This window comes from Mangifera indica, chromosome 5 (assembly GCF_011075055.1).
Source record: "Mangifera indica cultivar Alphonso chromosome 5, CATAS_Mindica_2.1, whole genome shotgun sequence".
NCBI lineage: Eukaryota > Viridiplantae > Streptophyta > Magnoliopsida > Sapindales > Anacardiaceae > Mangifera > Mangifera indica.
Window position 1 is genome coordinate 12,303,681 of NC_058141.1, and position 26,164 is coordinate 12,329,844.

The 26,164-nt window shown below is 35.2% G+C and overlaps 5 protein-coding genes and 1 pseudogene across 6 annotated transcripts; 2 read left to right on the forward strand and 4 right to left on the reverse strand.

Annotated features, from left to right (window-relative positions):
* The first annotated feature begins 832 nt into the window (after positions 1–832).
* LOC123216266 (rhamnogalacturonan I rhamnosyltransferase 1-like) lies at positions 833–5,505 on the forward strand. Its single transcript, XM_044636669.1, has 8 exons — positions 833–1,587; positions 2,554–2,621; positions 2,705–2,793; positions 2,876–3,038; positions 3,166–3,455; positions 3,930–4,134; positions 4,588–4,745; positions 4,846–5,505. Exons 1-8 carry the CDS (start codon positions 1,326–1,328, stop codon positions 5,117–5,119), a joined length of 1,509 nt encoding a protein of 502 aa, XP_044492604.1. The 5' UTR covers positions 833–1,325; the 3' UTR covers positions 5,120–5,505.
* Positions 5,506–7,948: 2,443 nt separating this feature from the next.
* On the reverse strand, positions 7,949–8,461 carry LOC123216366. The gene has a single exon (XM_044636790.1). It carries the CDS (start codon positions 8,459–8,461, stop codon positions 7,949–7,951), a length of 513 nt encoding a protein of 170 aa, XP_044492725.1.
* Positions 8,462–10,281: 1,820 nt separating this feature from the next.
* LOC123216002 lies at positions 10,282–12,231 on the reverse strand. 2 transcript variants are annotated; one of them, XR_006502181.1, is made up of 4 exons: positions 11,882–12,231; positions 11,344–11,417; positions 10,704–10,821; positions 10,282–10,454 (listed from the first exon to the last, which is right to left on the reverse strand). XR_006502181.1 is itself a non-coding variant. In XM_044636338.1 (3 exons), exons 1-3 carry the CDS (start codon positions 12,122–12,124, stop codon positions 10,755–10,757), a joined length of 384 nt encoding a protein of 127 aa, XP_044492273.1. In that variant the 5' UTR covers positions 12,125–12,231; the 3' UTR covers positions 10,282–10,754. The 2 variants fall into 2 exon arrangements, 1 of the variants encoding a protein (XP_044492273.1); XM_044636338.1 differs by having other exon boundaries at positions 10,282–10,821.
* Positions 12,232–12,982: 751 nt separating this feature from the next.
* On the reverse strand, positions 12,983–14,521 carry LOC123215554 (annotated as a pseudogene).
* A 243-nt stretch (positions 14,522–14,764) lies between these two features.
* On the forward strand, positions 14,765–15,690 carry LOC123215555. Its single transcript, XM_044635706.1, has 2 exons — positions 14,765–15,339; positions 15,493–15,690. Exons 1-2 carry the CDS (start codon positions 15,235–15,237, stop codon positions 15,574–15,576), a joined length of 189 nt encoding a protein of 62 aa, XP_044491641.1. The 5' UTR covers positions 14,765–15,234; the 3' UTR covers positions 15,577–15,690.
* Positions 15,691–21,154: 5,464 nt separating this feature from the next.
* LOC123217546 (protein terminal ear1-like) lies at positions 21,155–24,335 on the reverse strand. The gene is made up of 5 exons (XM_044638622.1): positions 23,435–24,335; positions 22,500–23,181; positions 22,239–22,358; positions 21,978–22,119; positions 21,155–21,884 (listed from the first exon to the last, which is right to left on the reverse strand). Exons 1-5 carry the CDS (start codon positions 24,168–24,170, stop codon positions 21,540–21,542), a joined length of 2,025 nt encoding a protein of 674 aa, XP_044494557.1. The 5' UTR covers positions 24,171–24,335; the 3' UTR covers positions 21,155–21,539.
* Positions 24,336–26,164: the final 1,829 nt, after the last annotated feature.

The following is a 26,164-nucleotide window of genomic DNA, read 5'->3' on the forward strand; positions in this document are numbered from 1 at the left end:
AATGAAAATATCAACAAGATAATAGGTTGGAGATGGAGAGATTGACATTAGAAGTGTCGACAGAAGTTGAATTATTATTAAATGGAACTAGAGAGGAGGAGATTAATATGTAAAATGTGTCATTGGAGTTTCATTGGCATGAAATGGACAAAAAAAACTATAATATTGATAGAGAATGAGTCGAAAATAGAGAGATTGATGTCAAAAGTGTATGTGGAAGTCAAATTAACGTCATAAAAGAGCTATCAAAAGTGAGAATATCAATTAGGTTGTAAAGAAAATGAATATAAAAATTGAAGAAAATGAAAAAAAAGATCGTTTTAATATAAATTTAATAATTAAACGACTTCTTAAATTTTTGGTCATTTGTGGTCATATAGTAATTGGGAAAAGTAAAGTGTTGGGGTAATATAATAATTTCACTTTTATCCTATTTTTTAATTAACAAATTTTAATTTTGGATTAAAAAATGTAATTTATGTCGTTAGGGGTGAAAACGTAATTTCAGAACAAACCTTGGTAAGAAACTGTATTTACTCAATAAGTTATAATAAAATAGAAAGAGGACGCTTGGAATTAACCACTTTGTCAATATTTGATATTGCTGGGTCGCCTTGATTTTGTCAACCACATTTCGTATTTCATATTTTTTTATTTTGGGTTGATGGAGATTCTTATGAATTTTAATTATGATTTCGATGAAGAACAATAAAAAACAAATTAGATAAAAAATATTTTAAATCTGAAATCTGATGAATCTGTCCTGAATATCGGAGAAATAAAATAAATAAATATAAAAAATTACCATAAATGAAATCCCAAAAGGAGCTTAATTTGGAAAGTTGAGAGCCAACAGCCGTACATCACTTTAGTTCAAACTAATTCGTAATTTCGGATCAGATAAAGAGCGAAACAGAGTCTTATAGTACCATAGATTTGACGATTGTCTCTGTAAAAAACGTAGATATAATAAAGTTAAGCCAGAGGGGAGATTAGAGAAGGAAGATTTTCCCAGAATTTTCGAATTATTTATTGGAAAAAATACCTTAAAGAAGGCGACCCGAGTGACGGTTGTTCCTTTTTGAGTCAGATTTATTTCTCTCTTTGGCTCGTGACTCTCATATCCTCTTTCTGGGTTTCATTTTTTGCTCTCATGATTAATCCATAGATTAGTAAAAATTATTATTATTTATAACGTTGAAGATCTTCTGTTTATAACAATGCGCGTTTGTTGCGGCTATGAAACTGGGTTTTTGTTAATTTCTGGTGAAAGTAGAGCTTTCATAGAGTTTGAATGAAGCGGCGATGAAGAGAATAGAAGAGAAATGGAAGTTAGATCGGAGAATATTCAAGTTAGATTCGACAAATTTCCGGCGCCGGTGATTCCCAGAACACGATTACAAGTTTGGTTTATAAGGGTATGTTCCAGCATATTGCTATGGACATGTTTGGTACAGTTAGTGGCCGTCGGAGAGCTTTGGCACCCTAAAATTTTCCCCAATTTAAGCAACAGAATAAATTGGTTTAATAATGCTCCCCGCCAAGTGGACCTCGTAATTCATTCTCCGCCTCCTCTTGTTGCTCCAAGTTAGTTTCTTTATGCAGCCCGATTTCGGGATTTCTGTTGTTGGGTTCTTTCAGTTTCAAAGTTGAGAATTTTGTTTAGTGATTTAGTGTTTTCGGTTGTTTTGCTATGTCTCTTCTTGGTTAGCTAAGGGTATGCGATATTTTTTGTTACTGCATTTGGCAGTTTCTTGATTGTTTTGTACAAGATGTGGTTTATTTGGTTGGGAATCTGATGACGAATAGGTTTAAACATTTAATTGCTTGATACCACCTGCATATAACAATTCGTGATTTTGATGGTAGGATTAATTTGTAGAATGGGATATAGTGGCTTATAAAAGGTGGGTGGGTATAGTTTTTACCAATGAAGTACATAAATTTTTGTGTGACGTGTTCACTATTCTAGAATATTTCACTGTGAAAAAATGTTATAAATAAGGTATCGAGGCTGACAGATTACATGTTATGGTTTACTTGAGGCTTTCTGGTTTGTGTGTGATTTTCAGCAAGAGAGTTAACCTTGAGTTTAGCTGTTTTGGATCCTGAAAGAGCTTTTTCATGCATATCTTATCAGTTTTAGTTTGGAAATCCACAGATGAGTATATCCATGAAGATATAATTAAATGAATGATTTAGTATCTTTGTTTACCATGTTTTTCTATACCTTATCATTAAGGAACATTTTAGTGGTACTTTCTATGACAATAAGCGATTCCATATGAAACTCAAATGACCTCAATTGGTTTGTTTTTGTAATGCATGTAAATTGATGTGCCTGTTAGTGTTTGTGAACTAGGATGATTTTGTCAAGCACCATAAACCGCATAAGTATTGTATGCTCACTTTGCATTTCTAAATACCTTTCTTTTGTCATTGACATTGTAGTATATTGTACCTTAGAGAGTCTCTGCTTTTTTACCAATAAAATTTCTACACAAGTTTATTTGCATATGAGAAAATAAGATTATGATACCTTATTTTTTGCAGGAAATTATACAAGTAATGGCTTTCTTATCGTATCCTGCAATGGGGGCTTGAATCAAATGCGTGCTGCAGTGTGTACTTAATATTTTACTACTTATTTGCCTGAACTCTCATCCTAAATTGAGTTATTTACTCAGCTAATTTGATATTCTAGATATGTGACATGGTGACTATTGCACGGCTTTTGAATCTCACTTTGGTGGTTCCAGAGCTTGATAAGAGATCTTTCTGGGCTGACCCTAGGTGTGTTCTTTGTCTCTGAATAGTTGCAATATTTTTTGTTAATGGCTGCTTTAAAGTTTAAACTTTTAGGTTTCTTCTGCAGTAACTTTGAGGACATCTTTGATGTAAGACATTTCATTGATTCTCTAAGAGATGAAGTTCGAATCATCAAACGGCTGCCAAAGAAGTTCAGTAGGAAATATGGATATAAACCTTTTGAGATGCCACCTGTTAGCTGGTCAAATGAAAAGTATTACTTGCAACAGGTCTGTAAAGAACTACCCATGTTATATTAATTGTGCAAAGCATCTAATTCTTTTGTAAAGGAGCAAGTCTGATTTATTCTCTTGCTGAGTTTCATACTCTGATGAATCTTGTTGGTTCAATTTGCAGATTTTGCCACTTTTCAGTAAACATAAGGTTTTGCACTTCAACAGAACAGATGCACGTTTGGCAAACAATGGTATTCCACTTATTCTTCAAAAACTCAGGTGCCGTGTTAATTTCCAGGGCCTGAAGTTCACTCCTCAGATTGAGGCCTTGGGATACAAATTGGTTCATATTCTACAAGAAAGGGGACCTTTCGTGGCTTTGCATTTGAGATATGAGATGGACATGTTGGCCTTCTCAGGTTGTACTCATGGCTGCACCATGGAAGAAGCTGAGGAGCTAAAGCATTTGAGGTTTGTTGTGTTTGAAAGCTGATGCTTTCTCTTTTTGATTGATGATATAGAATTTGACTCTTTTAAAAATAAAAGAGATGATATGAATTTTGCTTGTAATCATCAGGCATCTGCTTATAAAGTTCTGTATCTTCTGAACTGTGCCCACAATTTATTGTTTACTAAGATAAACAGCAGTCATTCGTGGACAAAACTCAGCAAAATTTATTGCCACATAGTTTGAAAAGTTCAATCTTGAATTGTAATGTTATCGATAACCCAATTCTGGAAAATTTTACTTTGATGATGGTTGTGTCATATGCCTTAATACTTGGAATTTTTCAGAAGAAAGAATTAAATTCCGACTCAAGACTATATGTATTCTTTTACTCTGTGCTATTTGTTTGAACATAAGTGTAAGATGAGTTTGTTCCTGAATGTATTTGGAGGAATGATATTGGTATAATTTGCTTATGATTCCCCCCTATGTTTTAGGTATGCATACCCATGGTGGAGAGAGAAAGAAATAGTATCAGAAGAGAGGAGATCACAAGGTCTGTGTCCTCTGACACCTGAGGAGGCAGCATTAGTTTTGCAAGCGTCGGGATTTGATGAGAACACACAGATTTATATTGCAGCTGGTGAGATTTATGGTGGTGAAAAGAGGTTGGCGACTCTAAGAGCTGCGTTTCCACGGATTGTGAGTTTGTTTCTGTAACTTTACTTTCTGTGAACTTCCAACAACTATTGTCTAATCTGCTCAATGCTTTTGAAGCCCTTGGCTTCTGCCAGTCTTGGTGGTTCCATTCTTTGAAATGTTTATTTAAACAAGAATTCTTCCAACTCAATTGTTGCTTATGCTCTAATTTTGAGGCCAAAGATTATGTGTTTAGTTTATTGAATTGTCTTTTTGATTGTTTGCAAGCAATGTGTACCACTTGTGATATAAGGATGAACTGTTCACATTTTTTTAAGTTTTGTTTACCTGCTTGTTTGAACCAAATAAGCTTGATGAGCCCTCCAAATGGTTGGAGACTCCACATGGGAACATTCTTACTAAAAGGAATTTTCTTTTCTTACTTGTGTTGAATCTTTTGCTTGAACTTCAGCATATAAATTGTTCTGTATCTCAGTTTTTTGATTTTGAATTCAGGTTAAAAAGGAAATGTTGTTAGATCCAGCAGAACTACAATCTTTTCAGAATCATTCATCTCAAATGGCTGCCCTGGATTTTATTGTTTCTACAGCGAGCAACACATTCATCCCTACATATGATGGAAACATGGCAAAAGTTGTGGAAGGTCACCGCAGGTATGTGTACTGTATTTCCAACCCCAAGTATTTGAGAAAAAGTAAAATTTGACCCAGTAGAAAGAACGCCTGAAGACCCCCCTCTTTTGACCTCATGCAGGTATCTTGGGTTCAAAAAGTCTGTTCTGCTAGATAGGAGAAAAATTGTAGAGTTGGTGGATATGCATCAGAATGGGACACTTTCTTGGAACGAGTTTTCAGTTGCTCTACAGGTAGCTCATGAGAAAAGGCTTGGACAGCCTATTCGGCGAAAAGTAATTCCAGACAAGCCCAAAGAGGAAGATTATTTCTATGCAAATCCTCAAGAATGTCTTTGTGAGGGAACAAATTGTGATGATTTACTAGGTCAAAGTAACTCGACTGAACTAGAGTAACACCACAGGAAAGATTTAACTCGTCTTGAGATGGTATTCCTCTGAACTGGTCCAGGACAGTGACTGTTCCAAGACTGGATGGGGGAATCAAGCCATGTTGCTTTTTGAGGTAGGCCTTACAGCTTAAACAACCTTCTATACACGCCTGAGTTTTGTAAGAACACCAGAAAAGATTCCTTGAGTTCCATCCTTGGCGGTACTATGTTTGGTCTATAATTTTTTCTGTTTTTTAATTAATTCTGTTCTTGTATTTATTTTATAGAGTCCATTTTTTCTCCAGCCCTGAGGCTTCTTGTGTACAATGCTGTCACATAATTCCATAGTTGATCAAACATATATTGTTAGCGTTTCACTGTTCTTTGAAAGTGAATGCAAAGTTTGGAGACTGATTCAGTCCCGGAGTTAAGAAAATACCATTAAAAAAAATTGCAAGCAGAGCAGATGAGTCTATTGAAAGCACATTATGGATTTGAGTGGAAGAATTGGTGAAGTGCTAAGCAGCTGTTAAAACAAATGCATCCTGCACTTCAAATTACAAGATGCTTTCATTCTTTGTACACGTTCCATATTAATTCTGCTGCCAGGGAAAGTGCAAACAAAAATACTCGCTCGTAGAGTGTGAGGAAATAATAAAAAAGATTATAATTAAATTATGCTTCTTAATGCATGGTAAACATACAAGAGGTATACATGAAATTGCTATTATCATCAATCTTTGGTACATATTGGAACCTTGTTCTTGACTGGGGGCTTCTTAGCAGCCATTCAAAGAACCGTTTGGTTGAGAGCCAAGCTCCTGAGATTGAATGTTCATGATCGTGATCAATTTCTTTTGCAGGTATATTCATGATCAAATTGCAGATATTGAATGTTCTTCTGAGATTCGCATGGACGTAGACTATGGTTAGGTTTGAGTACAATTTCATGCATACAAACACCTTGACTGCTATTGTTGCCTGCCTTGAAATCATTCGTAGTTCATTAATTCTATGTTTCATTTCAATTTACTTGTTTTGTGATTGATCAGGTTGGAGAATGGGCATTTGAACAATGTTGGCAAGCACCCTTAACCGGGCCTGGTCTTCTAATTTACAGTAGAACAAAGCAAATCAACTGCTTCTTCATGTACTAAAATGGGAAAACTTACAGAATTCACATATCAAACAATTATCACTAGTGATACAATAACTTAACCGGTTCTGTTTGAATGACAATCACACATTCCATACAAAAAAAAAAAAAAACCACTGCTTACTGTTGCCGTACCATCAAATCTAAATGAACCAAACTAATAGAGTTCAGGGACATTACAATTCATGGTTTACCCAGCAAAATCACCAAAATCTAAATCAAACAACTAAGTTTAAAACCCAGCAAATCAACAGATATCCACTTAATATAAAATAAACATTTATAACATTAGCATAAGACTTATATTTCTAACAGAGAGAACATGAAATAAGTATGATAAGATATATCACCTCACTCTAAAACCCAGAGCTTCCTAAATATTCTAACATAAGGTAAATCATCTGCTCCAACTTATTCAGGCCTAATAACAATAAAGCAACACAAATCAATCTATCCCCTGCAATAATCAATCTAACCCTCCAGTTCAACTTCCTGCTGTTTAGATAAAAGCCACAATTAACTGTTTGAGAAATTACAGAAGAGATTGAAATACAATTTTGATACAAATTGTGAAAGGTGTTTCAATGATAAACTATGGCAATAGTACAAGAAAGTGACTAAAAAAAATTAAAAGTTCAATCTTTGTGAAAAAACTTGTAAATACATTTTTCCTAGGAGTTCCCCAGACATACCACATGAAGACAACATTCTATTTGAAGAAAAACACTTTTTAGAGATGGGCATTCTTTGACTACTGTAAGGAAGATTTCATTATTATGAAGACAGGATTCCTATCTCAAGACACGAATTTTAATAACCAAAAGCCGTTGATTTCTACCAAAGCAATGGTCTATACTTATTGCATATATATTCACCAAGGTTTAAAAAATGCTGAAGACCTAGTAAGCAAAAGGGTAAAACCAAAGTCCAATGTATAAGAACATTATACCCCAATTAGACATTGTAACCTAAACATCATGCAAATTAATCGTTCCACTCAAGACACAAAAAAGTATGCTGTTCAAAGTTACTACCAATGGGTTTATTTGAACCTTGTAAGAATATGGTTAAGCAACACCACAATGCAAGAAATCTTAAGTAATGAAATCAACTTAATCCTCAATAGCTTAAAATCACGTTTCCCACAACACAACCACAATACAATATTCATATAAAATATTATGGACAGCCCAACAAAGTCTAACACACCTCAATTTAGATTTTGATTGAATGTTGTAAAACTAAAATAAGCAAATACCATAAATGATACAATACATTCCAAGAATGACGGTCATACATAGTCCACATAATATGCCCCTGGTTCCACTTATCATATCACTAAATAATGATTCTTAATCAACATTATATTAATGGTATAAGCAACAGAAATGCCGAGATCGAATCTTAACAGTTAATCCAATAACACGGGGACTCACCACATTACCTAATTATACTTGATTCCCAAGTTAAACCACATCATCCACTTATTATAAGGTGAAAATTAACTACATTTGCAAAAAACTTACTACCAGTTCTCATCTCTTAACTATATTTAATCTTTCTTCCAAATCCTTAACATAACATAATCAAGGAATCTCGTTACTCAAATTCCACTGAATTCCCACTAATAAATATCAAAATCATACCTACAAACAACATTAATTCCTTTAAAAAATAAAAGTTGGTCATCAAACCATCTTAATTTCTACCCACATCCCTATTTCCTTTGGAATCCTTTGAATTCTCGGCAGCCTTCTCTTTCTCCAACTCCTTGACGACCTCCTCCTGAGCCACCCTTTCAGCCCGCAAAATGGGCTCGTAGTAATCAGCATGAGCTTCCATACACTTCCTCAAAGCACGAGTTACATCAAGGCACTCCTCCACAATATCTTCCTTGTTCTTCTCAGCTTCTTCAACGCAATGCTCCCATGCTATAAAGCTTTCTTTGCACCCACCACCCTTCATAAAAAGACAAAATCCGCACTCTCCCTCCTCCTCTCCTTCCGCTCCTTCACCGTGAATTTCTTCTCCATTATCGATGGCCGTCTCTTTAGTTTTTTCGTCTTGGGTTTTTTCAATATTTGCATCAATTATATAAGTACGGGATTCGGTATCAGGGTTTTGGGGTTTTGATTCTAGGGTTTGTTGGGGATCAATATTTGAGGATTCTGGAGTTTCATTTTGCGGTTGGTTACTATCAGAGGATGACATTTTAGGATTTAAGGAGTTAGCTGAGGAATTAGGATTTTGAGGATCGGAAGATGATGATGAGGAGGAGGGTTTTTGAGAGTAGCTTGTTATTGAAGCTGTTCAGGAGAGAGAGCCTCCTATTGACTATTAAACATTAAACCTCATATAAACCCATGACTCTGGTCTGCTTCATATTGGACTTAGTTTATGGTGGCAAGAGTCACGTGATGAACATGTGACATTGGTTTTGCTTTTTTTTTTTTTTTTTTTCAGTAGAAGTCCAAAGTGGTGTAGCAGACCACAGATAATCACTATGAGCAACAAGATTTAGAGGTTTTTTTTTTTTTTTTAATTGAATGATTCAAAGTTGTGTTTATAATTTTTTCGAAGAATAATTTAAATGATAAAAACACAGCATCTAAACCACAACAAGCTTGAGAATTTGAAATCTATCAATCTAGAGTGTGAGGATAACTTTAAGATTGATTTCGAAATGATCAATATAATTACACAACATTTATCTACTAGTTTTGGAGTTATCTTTCTAGATTACATAAATTGGAATTGTTGGAGGCATGACTAACATATGAATGAACAAATTGATGCCTAATGGAAGGGAATAAACGAAAGATAGCAAAATCAACACAACCATGACTAAAAGGGAGAAGATCGACATGACAATGGTCAGGAGTGATGTAATCAACATGACGACAATTGGGGTGATGCAATTGTCACGAGGTAGAGCTAACAATTTCAAGAGTTATAACTACATAGATTTTACAGTTTATGAGTTTTTTTATTTTTTTGGTAATCTTTCATATTTTTTTATACTCTCTGTGGAAAATATTATTTGGTCTTTACACAAAGTAAAAACAAGAATATCACTTCTATACATTAATATTAATTTGACCACTAAATAAAATAAAAGAAATAAAATTATTACTGATATTAATTAATTTATTCTTCGATTTCAATCCAAACACGAAAAATTGTAAGAAAAGTTCATAATATGATTTCCATGCATAATTTTGCAGTTTCTCTTATTGTTTCAATATTGTTTATTTTCAAGAACAAAAATGATACTCCAATCATCTGAATGGAGTCACTTTCATGACTCAACACCTTCTTGTCCATTAGACTCCGGGCTTCTTTTCTTAACACAATAGCAACAATTAATGCAATAGAGCAACCAAAAAAAGAACCCTGAAAAGAACAAGATCATATAAAAACCAGTAAATAAGAAGTAAACTATTCTGTCCACTCCGGCAGTTTTTGTTTCTGAACTCTTTCCCAAACTTCATCTTTACTTCGCAGTGTTTGTAAAAAATAGAGCCTCAGTTGATAGAAGAGAAAGGTTAATCTAAAACAAAAGGAGTAGAATTTTCACTATTCTCTATCTCAAGAATCAAGAAGAACAAGTGTAATAATGTAAGGTCTACCTCGGTTGCTCAGCCAATTCAATGAAATGAAACTGCCTTCAAAGGTGCACCGAAACCAAAGGTCTATAATTTCTGTGCCTTGCTTTCTTTATTCTTACTCCCCAAACCTTGATTTATAAACATTTAGGTGCCTGTGGTTAGTTGTGCTGGGCAATCCGTGTGGCCTTCACCAATCACAGCAATAATGTAGTTTCCTACTTGTCTTATTGGGTAGGTATAATTTCTTACTGTGGTCTTATGAACCACCGTAATCCATTGGCCAACTTTTTACTATTGGGTGACACGAATAAGGCTTTGAAGTCCAATCTCACATCATCAAGGACAGCCCGTGACTTATTGGTTTGAATTATGATTGCATTAAAACACATGATAATGAAATAAATCAATTAAAACAAACCATACTCAACCAAATACAACCTGTTAATGAGAAAATCAATACAAAACAACCAAAGTATCTAATATATGAATGGTAAATATCCAAGTTTCAAGGACTCTCAATGATTTCCAAGCAAATAAATTAAAAAATGACCTCTTCTTCACAGTAAATTTGTCATTCAAAGGCTTCAATGCCATCTCTGCAATAAACATCACCACCCAGAGTAAAGAATCCGTAGCAGAATTACATTGTTATAAAAAACAAAAAAATCCTATCCACCAAGCTAATTTATAAAATGTGGGTGCTGAGAACCTCATTTAAATGAAGAAATCATTAAGATAGAATGAAAAAGGAAATGCATCATGCAATCAGTATTTCTACTATTAGAATCTGGCAAAGTTTAGATAGATAATTCCAAAAATAATATAGTTGATTCCTATTTCAAAACCATGTTTGGAGCTTCATTGCAAAGAAGCAGCTAGCATAATCGTTTAATCCATCACTCTTCCTTCCGCCTCTCTCCACTGCAACAAAAGAAGTGTGGCAACTTCACTCGACCGCAGCTCCTGCAATGATGTGGTAGATTATATTCTAGAATATATATCAATCTAAATGTATTTACAAGCAAATTGAAATCTAAGTGCACTGAAAGCCTTGAAGATGTGATACTAATGAGTTCTTTGTATCACCCCTTAAACTACAGAAAAATCTATCTCTTTCTGAAAAAAAGCAAACAAGAATGTCCTCGGTTTAATAGAAGGCTCTTTTTGAGAAAAGTAAACATATCATTCTTAACATCTAGAGTATAGAGTGAGAGAATGTACATGAATTACTATAAATTGGATGAAAAGAAAGACTTTTTAATCCTATAGATTGGTTGACATAATAGAAGTCGTAAACAAAAATAAAATGGTATGGTAAATTTCAAGAGGCTGGCATATTACAGCAAACCAATTTAATTTTCCCCAAACAATGATCCGAACCTACCTAACCACATAACCTTATATCAAATAGGTTACCTCAATAGATTAAACTCAATCCGAAACATCAAAAAAGAAACATGCAAACATTATTGGAAAAAACCTTACCTGCACCGAATAATCACTGGAACAGGCTTCAAAGCTTTTGGTCCATTTCTTATGCCTTTCTTGTGGGGAGAAACCTGCATGATTGACAAAGCCATAAGAATCGCTTGACAGAAATTTTATATAGAAAATCTTAAATTTTGTCTTTATGGGTAGAGGACCACGGACAAAGGACTATTCAGAATTATGCATATTTCAAGGGATAAAGTACATCCACATTATAAAAATTTTCTTCAAAGCGCGCTATGATGATTGATAATCCACACCATCTAAAATAGCTTTGGTTTGCTCAATGCAATCTTAAAAATTGTATAAATCATACAATCTGAACCCATCACCATAATAGATATTCACAAAAATCTAAAACCCTTAACCTAATGGATAATCATGCAATCTAAAACCCTAAATCTGATGGATGAATATCCCACCATATATAACCCATAAATCTCAAATCAATCCTGAAATTTAAAAAAAATTTCTATGACCAAAAATTAAGGTCAAACTCTCAGTTGACACAAAATGGAAAAGAAAAATTGTTTACCTTCTTTTTGGGGACAGCCATAAGTTCCATGGATCCGCCAAATGAGAAACTTGGGAATCCGAAACCGCTGCTGTTTTTTCCTTCCAAGATATCTGGTAAAACCAAAGGTGGAGATACAATAGGAGAACTGATAATTGAGTTCATCGGCGCAGGAAGGGCTGCGACGTGGGCCAACCGCATGAAGGATAAGGCGCATCCTGATTTAATCCCGGAGCTTTTTAGCACAGCCAGTCTTATTGCCATCTTGATAACACTGCCAAGTGACTGCTGTTGCCTAACACTGGTTTTTTCCTTAAGCAACGCATGATTGAAGCAATGCAATTTGGGGAGACGGGTTAGTGACAATTGTACTTGTGATAAAACCTGGGCTTTAAGTCATAATCCAAAGGTTTTGGGCCCTCTTTATTGGATTTTTAATCCATATCAACAATTGCCGAAGATATTGATATGACCCACCTTTGTGTTTCAAAAAAAATGAGTACATTTATATTTTGAGTAATGTTATATATATTTATTTTAGATATATAAATATATATATTTATATATGTTATTTTATTTTTAATTTAAAATTATATAATTATATGATAATATATATAAATATGTATATATTTATATACGTAAAATAAGTATATATAATTTTATTGTTATAATTTTTTTATGAATTCTGATTTCGCCAAATATAAGTATTACCTTGAAGTGTGAGGAGTCATGGGAACAACGGTATTGAAATAAAGTTGATAGCCTGCAGTTAGATGAGAGAGTTCCAAACTATGTATACAAATTTGTTTATATAAATTGAGGTGATAGTTTTTAATTAAGTGATATGATTATTTAATTTTTGTTTCCCTTTAGTTTTTGCTTCGAGAGGAGGAGGCCATCGGTTATGATGCTGAAGATGGCATTGGACATCTAGATACTAAACTTTAAGGGGAAACTGTCATTTTTTAAAATTTAAGTTATATGAAAACTTTTAGTTTTTAAAATTTAAGAGAGCAAAAAAAAATAAAATTTTAAGGAGTTAAAGTTTTATTAATTTTAATTGTTTATAGTTGAGTATTTGAGATTTTTAAAATTAAAAAGAAAAAACTTGAAAAATCAGGATAGTGTAAGTAGGAAATAGTCCTTTTGGCCTGATATAAACTCAAAATATAATTTCAACAATTAAATGTACATTTCCATGGCACCTTAATCCTTTGGCATCGACACCTGCCACACCTTAATCTCACCGTCCAGACTTCCACTAAATACGGAAACGGTTCCGTTTTGGCCATCTTCCATGACTGCCGCCAACGTCTTCACTGGTTTCGTGTGGCCTTCCAAAATGGCCAAACAGCCGTACCTGCCGTCGTTACCTTGCTGCCAAATCCTGACCGTCCGATCTGCTGAACCACTCATCAGCAAATCAGAGACGTTGATCAAACACAAAATTGCTTTACTATGACCTCGTAAAGCTTCCCTCACTACCATGTGATTCGCACTGTCCTCTCTCTCCCACACCAAGATCGAACGGTCTCAAGCTCCGGAAAACAACACTGATCCGTCGTCGCTCAAGGCCAGAGCGTTCACGGCAGATTTGTGCTTCTCTAGAGTTGCTGTCAACCCGTACCGCTTTTCGTTAAAAGGTTTGGCCCAGACCCGAATCCGCTTGTCAGCAGATCCAGTGTAAACTGTTCCGTCAGCGGAAACCGCCACTGCGTTGACGGCGTCCTCATGCGCTCTAATAGACTCAGAACAACGGAGATCAGAGGTCTGCCATATTTTCAGGCTCTTGTCCCAAGAGACCGAAAAGATCAAATCGTCATCGACTGTTAGACCGGTTACGGCGTCAGCATGTTCAATCCAGAGCTTCCTCCTGTGACGCCGGACGTTGACGTAGTTCTTCGGAAATATAAAACGCCGCAAACGGTCGTTAACAGTAGGGAGAGTAGTTTCGAGATTGTGACGCTTTCTCGGCGTCAACTGCCACACTCGGATCTTGCCATCCTGATGAGCAGTGAAGATTTTTCCATTGCAGAAAGCAATAGACTTGACGGAGCCAGAGGAGGAACCGTCATTGTTAAACGTATCGAGATGGCTCCACGTGTTACGATCGTAGACGTTGATTTCGTGAGCGGAGGCGGCATAGAGTAGGCTTTGACGGATAGCGATGCAGCCGATCGGGTGCTTGGGCTTTGGCTTAAGTGAGGTTATGCAAACCTGAGAATATGAGAAGTTTGCAGTATCTTCCGATGAGATTTTTTGGAGGGAAGGAACGGAGGGCAGTGTTTGAAGCGAGAGGTTGCTTTGTAGGCTACTGTAGCTGGAGTCGCTTATCGACGTGGAACTTCCGGCAATATCGGAGGAGCTGCTGGTGTCCGAGAGTAAAGGTCTTTGACTCTTTGGAAATAGAGCGGTAGAATCGGTGGAGGTGGTGGTGCATATGGCTAACCATGACCGAACCTTCATGTTAATCTTTTTATGAAAAAAAATTAAAAAAAGCCTCTAAATGATCAAAATTCAAAGGGGCTGGAAGGTGAGGGGAAGAGTTATACGGGAACCTGAGAATAGACACAAGTAATAGAATCATGGCAGGTGGATGAAGGTGAACGATTTGTCCGAGGTTATGATTGGACGTAAATGGTCATGCGTGTGCGGGCGTACTTGGAAGGTACAACAAATCAAGGGCAGTATAGTAAACTAGAAAACTGATAAGTGGGATCCACATATAATAGGATTTTTGCCTAAAGAAATTAAAGACGAAAAGAGAAATTTTCTTGCAGTCGAAGCAAAAAAAAAAAAGGCAAATTTGGAATACCGATCAATTCTTCTAAGTTTTGGACTTTGTTGCTTGTCCTATTATCAAGTTGGATCTCTTGTGGGTAAAGGTTTTAGCCGGGCAGATAATCGGGAATTAGATAGGTTCTAAGAAATGCTTGTCTTTTGTCCTTAAATTTGAACATATCTATTATCAATCACTATGAGTTATGCTAAATTATGGAGAGTTTATGAATTTAAGTAACAAAAGCAGGCTTCCGGAGATACTAAAACTACAAGCTAAGCCTCTACCAGCAATCCAATCCAAGATTCTGATTGAGAAGAATCGATGATGTTAACTCCCTTATACGTACACTCCAGCGCAGCTTTTTTTGTGCTTTCCTTGTTGAAAGTTATTTTCCCGAGAAAATTTCTTTATCTAAATGGGCCGGCCTGTCCAATCTAGTTTTATACTGTACCGACCCATTTATGCATTCTCCAGGGTCATAATAGTCATTGCTCGTCAACTGCACCAGATAACTCCTTGCTGTGTTTTCTCGATTTCTCACTGAAGTTTAATTAGTTTGGTAACTCGATTATCGCCGAATTCGAAGTCAAAGATGGGGAGAATGTCGACATACTTCGGAATGACACTTGCGGTCTTCGTCTTCTGGTCGTCCATGGACAGATTCCATGTATGGTACGCCCTCTATCAGGACGAAAAGGTTTATTCTCCATCTTAATATTATTAATCTCTTCTTCTTTGACTTGTTACTGTTAGTTTTTTAAACATATCCCTCATATTTATTTTACCCAATTCGATGAAAACCCTAGAGACATTTACGTGTTGACTAATTTTATTTGTTTTGATGTTTCAGCAAGAGAGGCTGGAAAAAGAAGCGGAGAGCAGGAGAGTGAGAGAAGAAGTGCTTAATAAAAACAAACACAAGGATGCTCTGTAATTCCGTTTGTATCGTTCCTCATTTTGTTTCAATTAATGAGTTTTCGCATAAGCACCATGTGTACTGTAAGTTCATGCCATAATTTTTATCAACACTGATGAAATTTTTGTTTAATTGCTTTTTATTTTCTCAATGGGTTTACAATTACATTCTTATCTCAGTGAATCGGAAAACACTTCTATGTGAATTTTGTAGAATTAAACTGTGAACTTCTGTTTGTTTGAGCGCTATGATATGTTCTGAATCTCTAGGTTTCATTTTTCATACGACTAAATAGAGAACATGGAGTTCCCCCTCACGCATTTTGTATGCATTGCTTATGTTCTTGTGGGCTGCAATGCATCATACCATGCTTCCAAATCAAATACAATCTGGTTACTCGATATTAGCTAACCATGGTACAGCATTTCCCAGCAACCGTTCTAGTTGTTCTGGCTACCAAGATTTAGGGTCCAGCAGCATTCCCCACTCTCCGGTTCAATATTTATTCAACCTGTAAGAATGATAGGGGGATTCTGAAACTGAAAAGACTGAAAGAAATTGAAACCTTTGCTGTACTTGCAAGTGTAATTGCACGGTTAGTTGCCTAAGGTAATTTGATTTGGTGTTGAAAAAATGCCTGCTTGTGTTGTACAATTCATCTTTAGCATCTCTTTACTGCATGTTTGTTAAGCAGTCAAGCAAAGTTACAGTTGCCAATCATCGACTCGCACTATGAGGGGCAGATTGCTTGCCTTTATTTAGAATTTCTTAAGTAAAGATGCCCTGCAGTTAGTCCATTTATTACATATCTCTGATTTGATCCATAGACATATATGCAAGCATTTTCATTCATAGAATTTAAGTGGAGATTTTTTTCATGACTTGTGTTTGATGTTTGCACACCATAGTATTGCAAATGGTCGGTCAATGACAGCAGGGATGAACTTGAACAACGCCATCCGGTTATATCTAAGCTGAATTCCTATTGTGAGAGAACAAAAAAAAAAAAAAATCTGAATGCAAATATCACAAAGGGTTAACATGTTACTAGAATAAAATCAAACAGTTTCATTTCCCGTTTATTTGATTTATGCATTCATAATATTCAACTTTTCTTGATGGATACAAAGAAATTCTTACTGGTGGGTTTGTCGCTGGTTCTGGTTTTTGGCTTGACCGAACATTTTAATTACCATGAGAGTGACTTGGCATCCAAAGAGAGTCTCCGGGACTTTTATGAGAGATGGAACCACCACAGACTGTCGCTTGACTTGAAGTGAAAACAAACAAAGGCTTTTCAATGTCTTCAAGCAGAATCTGAATCATATTCACAAGGTGAACCAAATGGATAAGCCTTACAAGTTGAAGCTCAGCATCTATTGATTGGTGGAAGAAAGGAGCAGTCACCGGTGTCAAGAACCAAGGCAAATGTGCTTACAATTCAAAGTACATAATCAGGAAATGTTACTGTCAATAATGTTTGGCTCTTTCCTCAGTTTCCATCTCTTAAATGTTTAGATTGCACAAGACAAGTACGGTTATTCAAAACGGCAAATTTTACATGCTTAGTAAAACTATTGATGTGCCAAACCACAAGATCATGATAAAATTGAAAATGAGATGAAGTTTACATTGTTAAATCATTTCAGGCAAATTTTAGTATCATCTACTTATTGCTATTTGTAGATTCTCAATCCCCCTCTTCCTCAAAAAGAAAGGGGAAACAAATCCAGAATTAATTTCTCCACCATTGTCCATTTAATATAATAGGAAGCTGTTGGTCATTTTCAACTGTGGTTGCAATGGAGGGCAATAACAAGATCAAAAGGGTGAGTTACGGTCATTGTCTGAGCAAGAGCTGGTTGACTGCAACAAAGACAACCAAGGTTGTGAATTCTGATGGGGTGTAATGGAGAAAGCACTTGACTTCATTGCACAAGGATAAACTCTAGTTCAGTGGATTTATATATATTAACTTGGGTTTTCTGTTAATCAAGCTCGTGTTTCCATTCCAGGAGGAAAATCGTCCAGGAAATTATATGGTTAAAACAGAACAGTTGTTTTCCATTGTCTATTGTTTTATGCAATAATTTGGATCTGAATAAACGTGTTTGTAGTGAAATGGGCCAATCTGAGTCCATGGCCAAACTTCTGTGAAACAAAAAATAAGCAGGTCTGGACATTGGGCTAGGTTTTGGGTAAATTTGACAAATTAAGATTGGCCCATTTAATGCTGAATCTGAGTAAAGCAAAATAGTATGATTTTCAAAAATATAAATTGATATAGAATTAGTTAATAAGAAAATGAAGAGATGGGAACAGAGGAATTAAAAAATAAAACAAACAAGGTAGGCAGCCGTACAACTTCTTTTTCCAAAGTTCTCTGGAATCCAAGTAACCAAATTGTTTTTGCTCCTTGGGTTTCAAAACAAGTTGGTGATTAGATTAGATTAATAAGACGGGTCCAAGCGGCCAACCGTGTGGCCTTGTTTAGCTAAAAAGGGCCCTGAGCCACGCACGCAGGCCACAGTTTCCATGCTTCCTCCCGCCATATCTTTGACCATACAAACCCGTCAAAACACAACCCAATTTCCAAATCAAACACTACTTAACAAAATTACAAGAAAAAAAAAATCACACCTGGGGAAACGACAACACAAATCCTGTTAACAGCCTTGATCTGGGTTATTTTACTGATAATTTTAATCATCTTAATTAAACTGGTGTATTTGTTTGTACGATTACTTCTCTTAAACAAATGATAAATGGCCATAAGCCACCACCTTGTGCTTTGCAAGTTTCAAACAGTCAAGGTTGAAGAAGTGGCCCATGTTCCGGATTCCAGGAAGAGCATCCGAAGATAGCTACATTAATAAATGGCTACAGAGAGAGCGGGACCGGTCGTCCTGTCTTGCATTGCATGGTTGTGGACTGGCCCATTGTCAGCAATATAATTTTGCATATTGACACCAACAATACGAGGTTCAACTGTGGAAATATGGAAAAAAAAAAAAGAATAGACGAAGATAACGTGGACAGCATCAGGCGGTCCACGTGTCAAAACCCCATAACATCAAGGGAAGGGCATAAAGGAGAGGTGACCAGAGAGAGACAGAAAAAGAGAAGCTACAGAAGGAAGCATTAAATTGGGTGATGATAAAGATAGTGCATATAACAGTGAAATGTCAAGAGCCAACTGTGGAGAGTTATGATGAATGGCGACATAAGGAAAAGGCCAAAGGACTATTTTCCACGCAAGTTTATTTGCTATCCCAAAATTATATATGTGAAATTTAAAAAATTAAAAATTTTATTTATTTATTAAAAATTTTAGTTAGAATTAAAATTAAAATAATATTTTAACAAAAAAAATTAAAATTTTATTATGTTTATTCTCTCAATTTGAAAATCTCATAAATCTCCCTCACCTAAAGTTTGAAAAATAAAAATTTCTCTCTTAGAGTTTATAAATCATTATCGAATATAGTAAACTTCACCGTCTCTGATAGCATCAACTCTCCTTTTTGACTTGACTCTCTCTGCCAATTACTTCTCAGCCACTAGTGAAGACTAATTTCTCTGACAAAAACGAAATTGTCATAATTGAATTATCTTTGTCTCAGACGAAGACGCTCTGACAAAGACGATTTCCTCTTCGTCGGAGGAATTAGCCTTTGTGGTGGCTAGAAAGTGATCAACAAAGAAAGTCAAGCCAAAAAGGAGAGTTGACACCACCGGAAATGCCATCTCTGGCAACATTTGCAAACTTTAGGGGAAAATTTTTATTTTTCAAACTTTAGGTAATGAGAAATTATGATTTTTAAGCTGTGAGGAGCAACTATAATAAAACTTTATATTTTTAAAATTTTTTATTAAATAATTATTTTATCTCTATCATAATTAAGATTTTTAAAAAATAAGTGAGATTTTGAGTTTTTTAAATCTTGTGACTTTGAAATAACCCTTAAACTTGGGGTGATATCCTTTGGCCTAAGAAAAAAAACTAAAAATCCCTCGTCAATAGGACATGGGTTGTGACAAAAAGTTTGAGCCTTTAGGCTTTATGAGCTAGACACTGCAGAACCTGGTGCATATAGTACGGATAAGGTCAAATCACACCGCCACAGCTCATGCCACGTCATATTTAAATCCTACGTGGCACAGACTTGTCAGCATTTCACGTGGTCTCTCTCTTCCCCTCTCTGCTACTGCCACTACAATTCACGTAGACATCCGAGCCAAACCCAAATTTCTCCCGGACCTTGCTTTACTGCAAGTTTTATAAGTAACCTTTTCTTTTTCTTTTAAATTCTTTCTCATCATAAGACCAAGTTCATCTCTTCAATTATTGAACTCGTTGACAAAGAAGAAATCTAGCGTTGAGTTACAGGTAGCTAGGTCGGTTATTATAAGCAGTAAGAGCTGAGGTAAACAGCCCTCCCAAAATTGTCCATAATCTATATTTGAACAGAACAATCTGCTTCCTTGTGAGTCTGAAACCCTAGCTGACATAAACAATGCACAGCCCGGTTTTCGTTATTTTAACATTCGGATTTTAGATTTATACAGAATCCCATCACCTGTTTGCCCAGGTAAATGAGCTCTCCAAGGAGTTGATATATAACGTGGCTGCAGCTAGAACAGCTCACTTTAGTAAAAAGTAAATGATGGAATTAAAATGCCACCAGGAGAGCAAGGAGACTCGAGCTAAAATGACAGCAAAGGAATCGATAATGGTGGAAAGCCCAGAGAAGTACAAAGACTAGCAAGTTGACGGATTGACTGGCACTGGCGGCCATTTCCCCATCACACAAACGCCGGGACCTGGCGACATGCTTTTATCCGTTGGCTGCTCTCGATCATAACCTGCATTTGTTTATCGTTTAGATTAACTCTATATTCATGACAAAGTGGTAAAAGACTTATTTTTACTCCGGTTTGGTAAAATCTTAAACCCGTTTTTATTAATTTTAAAAAACTTAACTACCCTTCATAGAGAAAAATTTATAAATAAAATTAATAATAAAAATATTTAAAAAATTATAATGATTTTTCTTCGTTCAAAGTTTAAAAATATTTATTTTCCCATAAAGTGTTTTTTCTCTTTTTTTTAGATGAACTTCATCGTCTCCTATATATTCTCTTTCCCTTCAAGAAGATGAACCTCCCCCCCTAATCGATAAAAGTATCATTTTTATTTCAAATAATAAAAATATATTTATCTAAAATATAAAGATAAATAACATTTTTATCTTTAATCTTAACAGTTAATGTTTACGTAAGAATAGGTATTTAAGCATTTTAAAATTAGTAAGTGTAAAATTTCACCACACTGTTAGATAGGAATAAGACTTTTTACCTACTTAAAAATCTCCAATTATATGATAACATACATTTTTGCCCTATACACAAAATTTATAGGCTTTATTTATACAAATAAATTTTATTGAATTGTTTATATACTTTGAATTATCAAACCATGATAAAGATAAAAATGAAAAGATTCTTCAATATTTCCAATGAATATATATATATATATATATATATATATATATATATATATATATATTTTATGTTATCAATGACAAATAACTCATAACCCAAAACGGCCAATATAATTAATATTCTCACGCAGGATTACAACACTTCTCTTTCTTTTTTGCTGTTTTGGAAACTAGCCACAATGGTAAACTGCACTCCAATATATATAACCAAAAAAGAAAAGAAGGATTACGCTACAAGCCTACAACTTAATTTCTCTGAGAGAGAGGAGTAAATGGAAAAGATGATTGTGGTGGTCAGCTAGCTGAACCTGAAGAGTAAACAGAAGCAGGCTACGTAAAGAAAGGGCTCGGTGCTCAACAACCGGCCATTAGGTAAATATTGCAACACAAATTAATGGCTGTATAGAGATACATATATATTTATATATTTATATTATATATAATACTGAGAGATATAGACACAGAATCTCCCTTCTTTTATGCCGCAAGAACAATGGCATCGTCTCTGTCATCATCGCCGCCGTTTGTGCTGCTGCAGCTGCCGCCAATCAGGAGATCATTTCCGTCAGCATAATCAGTAGAGTCATTGGTATTATTATCAAGCGTATCACCGCCGTCTAAGTGATCCTCATCATCATCATCATCATCATCGTCATCATGAACAACCGTCGTCAACTGTTGTTGCTTATCGTGGCCAACAATGGGGAGTGGCTCCGTCAGTTGCCTCCCGTCTCGAGGTGGCGAAAACACCACAGGCAGATAGTGGTCCATCTCGCTTGGGAACTTCGAGTTCTTAAAGTGCTCTTTCAAAGCTTCCAATCCCTTTTACAAAGTTTTCATTTTTACATACAAAAACAATTAAAACACAACATTTACGATTCACAAGAAAAAATTTACTAGGAAAGAAAAAAAAACCTGCACTCTAGCATAGGTGACTTCACAGATTTTCCTTGAGTTGAAGACCTCCCAGTTTTGATGATGAAAGGCTTTGTATAGCCTCAATGTGGCTTCGGGAGATGTCATGTTCACAAACCCATATCCCACGTTACACTTGTTACTATTTAACAATCAAAATATAAACCCTTGTTACTAAAATATCACTTTTCTTTCAGAGTCTATACTTTATCAAGGCAAACAAGATGTAAAGAAGAAAAAGAGGGCAAGGTAAAGAATTACTTGAAATCAATGGGGAGGTAGACGAAGTCATAGGAGGATAAAGGCTGGTCATCTCCTTCGGCAATCTGTTCATTGCAGTGAATACAGTGGTTGTCCAACATATTCAATAACAGCTTCTGACTGGAACATGTCAAAAGACAGAAAAAAATTATACTGAATACTGAATGGATACAAAAAAGGGGAAAAATAAATAAATATAACATACAGGTTAAATCATTAAACAAAAAATTATATAAAATTGCATAGAATTTTTGTGGCAACCTGTACTTGTTAGGAATGTTCTTGATCATGACAGTGGTTCGGGAATCTTTACAATTCGAGTCTACAATGGCATCTTCATTTATAAGGAAACGAGAATCTAACCTCCTCACTAGTCTTCCCTTCCATGGCTTATTACTACTCCTGTTCTTTACTTGCTGCTGTTTAGTAGATGCCATTGAATGATTGCCTTGGCTTTTCCTAGCGTTCTTCTTTGGATTCCCATCATCAATTGCATTGGCTACTGCACCCGCCAAAGACAAAGAAGCCACCGAAGCCTCAATTGAAGTGGTAATAGTCTGGTTCACATTAGGGTTTCCCTTTACTGAACTTGAAGGAGACTTCTTTCTCATGGGTTGAGTTTGAGAAACAAAAGAATGAGGAAAGCTAGAAGATGTGTGAGTTGAAAAGTTGTAATCTGAATTTCTTGCCATATAAGTGTTGGAGTTACTGACAGTAATGTTGTTGCTGGTGCTAGTTGTTGGGATGATGGCTGTGTTTGCGTTGGCATTGAACAACTTCTTGTTATAGCCACCCGGACGACTGAATTCAATAACTACAGCCTTACTAAAGATTTCTTTGCCATTCATCTCTCTAAGAGCCTTGGTTGCATCTCTGATATCATAAAACTCTATAAATCTTTGGTGTTTCTTCAGCGGTGTCTCTCTTAACTCCTTCACAGGACCTAAGAAATGCAAATTAAGAAAGACCATTGGTTAGCTCTTTAATTTCTGGTCAAATATGTTATCGAAAATGGCAAATGAAATGAGAAGACGACCCCCATCTTCTTAAACAAACTGCTCATCACAAAATCCCATTAAAAAAAAGGCAAACCAAACACTTTCAGATATTACAACAATTTTTCTTCATTCAAATAACAAACTAAAACCTCTCTAAAACCCGCAACAAAATGGAAAATCCAGAAATTCACAACTTACCGAAAGCCTGAAAGATTTCCTTTAGACTAGAAGAGGAGACACCAGGGTCTAAATTAAAAACGACGATAGTCCCTTGATTGTTCCCGTCGGGAACAACATTACAGGAAGGAACAATGAACTGCGCCCAAACCGGTCGTCCAGCAATGAGGCCACGCGCGGTTGGAAACATAAACGAAGAACTCGGCCTCTCACCTTCACAATAATTCTGCCAAACCAAACCACAGTATTGACTCCCCAGCATGCTTTGTAGTTGCATGTATAGTTCGCGTATTTCCTTCAAAGCCATCTCCGCATGTCTCAGATCATAAAAATGAAGCGTCACGATTCCTTCACCCACTCTCTCCATCTGAACGCCTCTTACTTCACCAAAAACCTCCAAGTCTCTCCTCACACTCGACTCACTCACATCACTCGCCACCGAACTCAACAACAACGTCCTCGTTGGCACGGGGGACTGAGGAGGAAGCGCAGGATGCGAGGGACAACTAACGTACGCCGCCTGTGTATGATACCGAGGGCAACCTAAGCTACCTATACCAGCACCAGAAGCATCACAAAACGGCACAACTTCGACGTTGTTTAAAGGATACGGAGAAAGATGAGTGAACGGGTAATAAACTTGGGGCGGTCTAAAAACCGGAAATTGGGTTTGGTTGTTCGTAGGGTTTCTCGGCCTGAACTCTTGCGCTCGTGGATCTAGGCCCCCCGGAAACTGGACGATTCCGGTTTCTCCCATGAGGTTTTTGTTTGTGTTTCACCCGTCGGAAAACCAGTTTATCCGGTGAAGTTAGCGGCTAGTTTTGATGGGAAAAATCGTTTCTTTATATCTCTTTATCTTCCCAAGTAAATAGTACAAGTCTATCTCCAACACTCACTCTCTCTCTCTATACTCTCTCTGTCCATCGATCTCTCTGATACAGCGTGTGCGTTTAAGAGAGATAAAGCACAAATGTCTGTCTTTCCTTTATCTCTACTTACTTTTACAGGCCAAAAATTGCTGAAAATGTCCTTCGCCATCTAAGTCTTTTCAAAATTTACATTGATACCCCAATGGGATTAATATGGAAGGGAGGATGGATGGCGGGCGTACACGTGGCTGATTTGATGAACGTGGGAGGAGATGATAATATCGGCGTCCGGTGAAGGTTAAATTAAATTACCATTTACCCGGAGAATATTTGATATCAGTTCTGATGCATGCAAACGTGGCTACTGGCCTCCAAGGCTGCAATTACCATGAAAAGAAACTTGAATTTTCTCATTTCGTACCTAATTTTAGTATAATTATCAATATTTTATAATATATATAAAAATAATATGTATAATAAAATATATTAAATTAATATAAAATAATAAATATATCATATAATATAATACATATTTTACGATATAATATATATTATCAATATAAATTAATCTATATTTTTAAAGAAAATAAAAAATAATAAGAACATATATAAAAAAAATTTAAAATTTAAAATATATTTATACTATTTTTTAAAATAATAAAATATTAATTAAAATTTTTATTATTTTATTTTTAAAAAAATATATTATATAATATAATACCACACATCATATATAATACAAAAAATTCTATTTTAAATATATGATCCTGGCCCATTATTTATATTATATAGTATCAACTTACAATAACAATATTCATATATTGGCGATGTAACGCATGCTCTTTATTTTTAGTTAATTACATATTACCGTATTTAAAATTGAAAATAATAAATGTTCACTTTCCTTCTATTATATTTCATGGTTAAAAAAAAAACAAAAACAAAAATACACTTATTACTTTAGCTAGTCAGGGTTTAATTCTTACCAAATCATATCAGGATTTTTGTGATTAGGTTAGAATAGCACTGAGACGGTGCAATTAAATCTCACTGGTGCGATTCAAGTCATTCATCAATCCTTTTCCATAAAAAAGTCACTCACACACAGAGATGATAACGGAAAAAGACAAGATCGAATACCATATTTCTTCTCTTGTCTTTATAGGGCATATTAATCTTCATTTCTATAGTTCATCTCTATTACAGAGATAAAAAAGATTCTTCATTTTTTTGTGTAAAAGAATTTTTTTTTTTCCATTATTTACTTGTTTTAATCTCTATGAGAAAAAATCTATTTTTTTTATTATTTAAATATATTAAATAATAAAATTAATTAAAATTAAAATTCACTCACTATTTTAAAAGTCACAAATATCATATATTAATTACTTTAATATACACAATAAAAATATAAATATATTTAAAAACATAAATAATTTAAAACTATTAAAATATATTAGTGTTTTAAATAAATATATTAATATAAAAAGACAAAAACATAGACAAAACACATTTATCTTTTCTTTTTTTTATTAAAGAATACTCTTCTCATTAGGGTTGAGGACTCAAAATTTAAATCAAAATTATTGTCTTTACTCACAATTTATCGAAACCACCATAAACTTTGATAAGCCAAGCAAACAAACAAAATCCCATTGGTATTTGGTTTGGTTTCTAATGAGACCAAACAACCACACACATAATGAAAACCATTTTCAATAAGCCAAATAAAAAAAATATAAGAGCTAGTTCCTCGATTAGTTGTGTATTAGGGTGGGTGGCACGAATTATGTTAGTCAATAACCCATTGTTTTTTATCGACAATTTGGTTGTGTTAAGAATGAGTGAGTCGTTTATGGTTCATGGTGATGAGTGAAGTCAT

Bases quoted from the DNA above. Each gene is read 5' to 3' on its own strand.
- LOC123216266 (XM_044636669.1), top strand. From the start codon at position 1,326: ATGGAAGTTAGATCGGAGAATATTCAAGTTAGATTCGACAAATTTCCG. The intron at 3,039-3,165 runs GTCTGTAAAGAA...TTCAATTTGCAG, and splicing joins AAAAGTATTACTTGCAACAG to ATTTTGCCACTTTTCAGTAA. The intron at 3,456-3,929 runs GTTTGTTGTGTT...CCTATGTTTTAG, and splicing joins GAGGAGCTAAAGCATTTGAG to GTATGCATACCCATGGTGGA.
- LOC123216366 (XM_044636790.1), bottom strand. From the start codon at position 8,461: ATGTCATCCTCTGATAGTAACCAACCGCAAAATGAAACTCCAGAATCC.
- LOC123216002 (XM_044636338.1), bottom strand. From the start codon at position 12,124: ATGGCAATAAGACTGGCTGTGCTAAAAAGCTCCGGGATTAAATCAGGA. The intron at 11,418-11,881 runs GTAAACAATTTT...TCAATCATGCAG, and splicing joins TGGCTGTCCCCAAAAAGAAG to GTTTCTCCCCACAAGAAAGG. The intron at 10,822-11,343 runs GTAAGGTTTTTT...ACATCATTGCAG, and splicing joins CCAGTGATTATTCGGTGCAG to GAGCTGCGGTCGAGTGAAGT.
- LOC123215555 (XM_044635706.1), top strand. From the start codon at position 15,235: ATGGGGAGAATGTCGACATACTTCGGAATGACACTTGCGGTCTTCGTC. The intron at 15,340-15,492 runs GTTTATTCTCCA...TTGATGTTTCAG, and splicing joins CCCTCTATCAGGACGAAAAG to CAAGAGAGGCTGGAAAAAGA.
- LOC123217546 (XM_044638622.1), bottom strand. From the start codon at position 24,170: ATGGGAGAAACCGGAATCGTCCAGTTTCCGGGGGGCCTAGATCCACGA. The intron at 22,359-22,499 runs GTTGCCACAAAA...GACATGTTCCAG, and splicing joins AACATTCCTAACAAGTACAG to TCAGAAGCTGTTATTGAATA. The intron at 21,885-21,977 runs GTTTTTTTTTCT...ACTTTGTAAAAG, and splicing joins TCACCTATGCTAGAGTGCAG to GGATTGGAAGCTTTGAAAGA.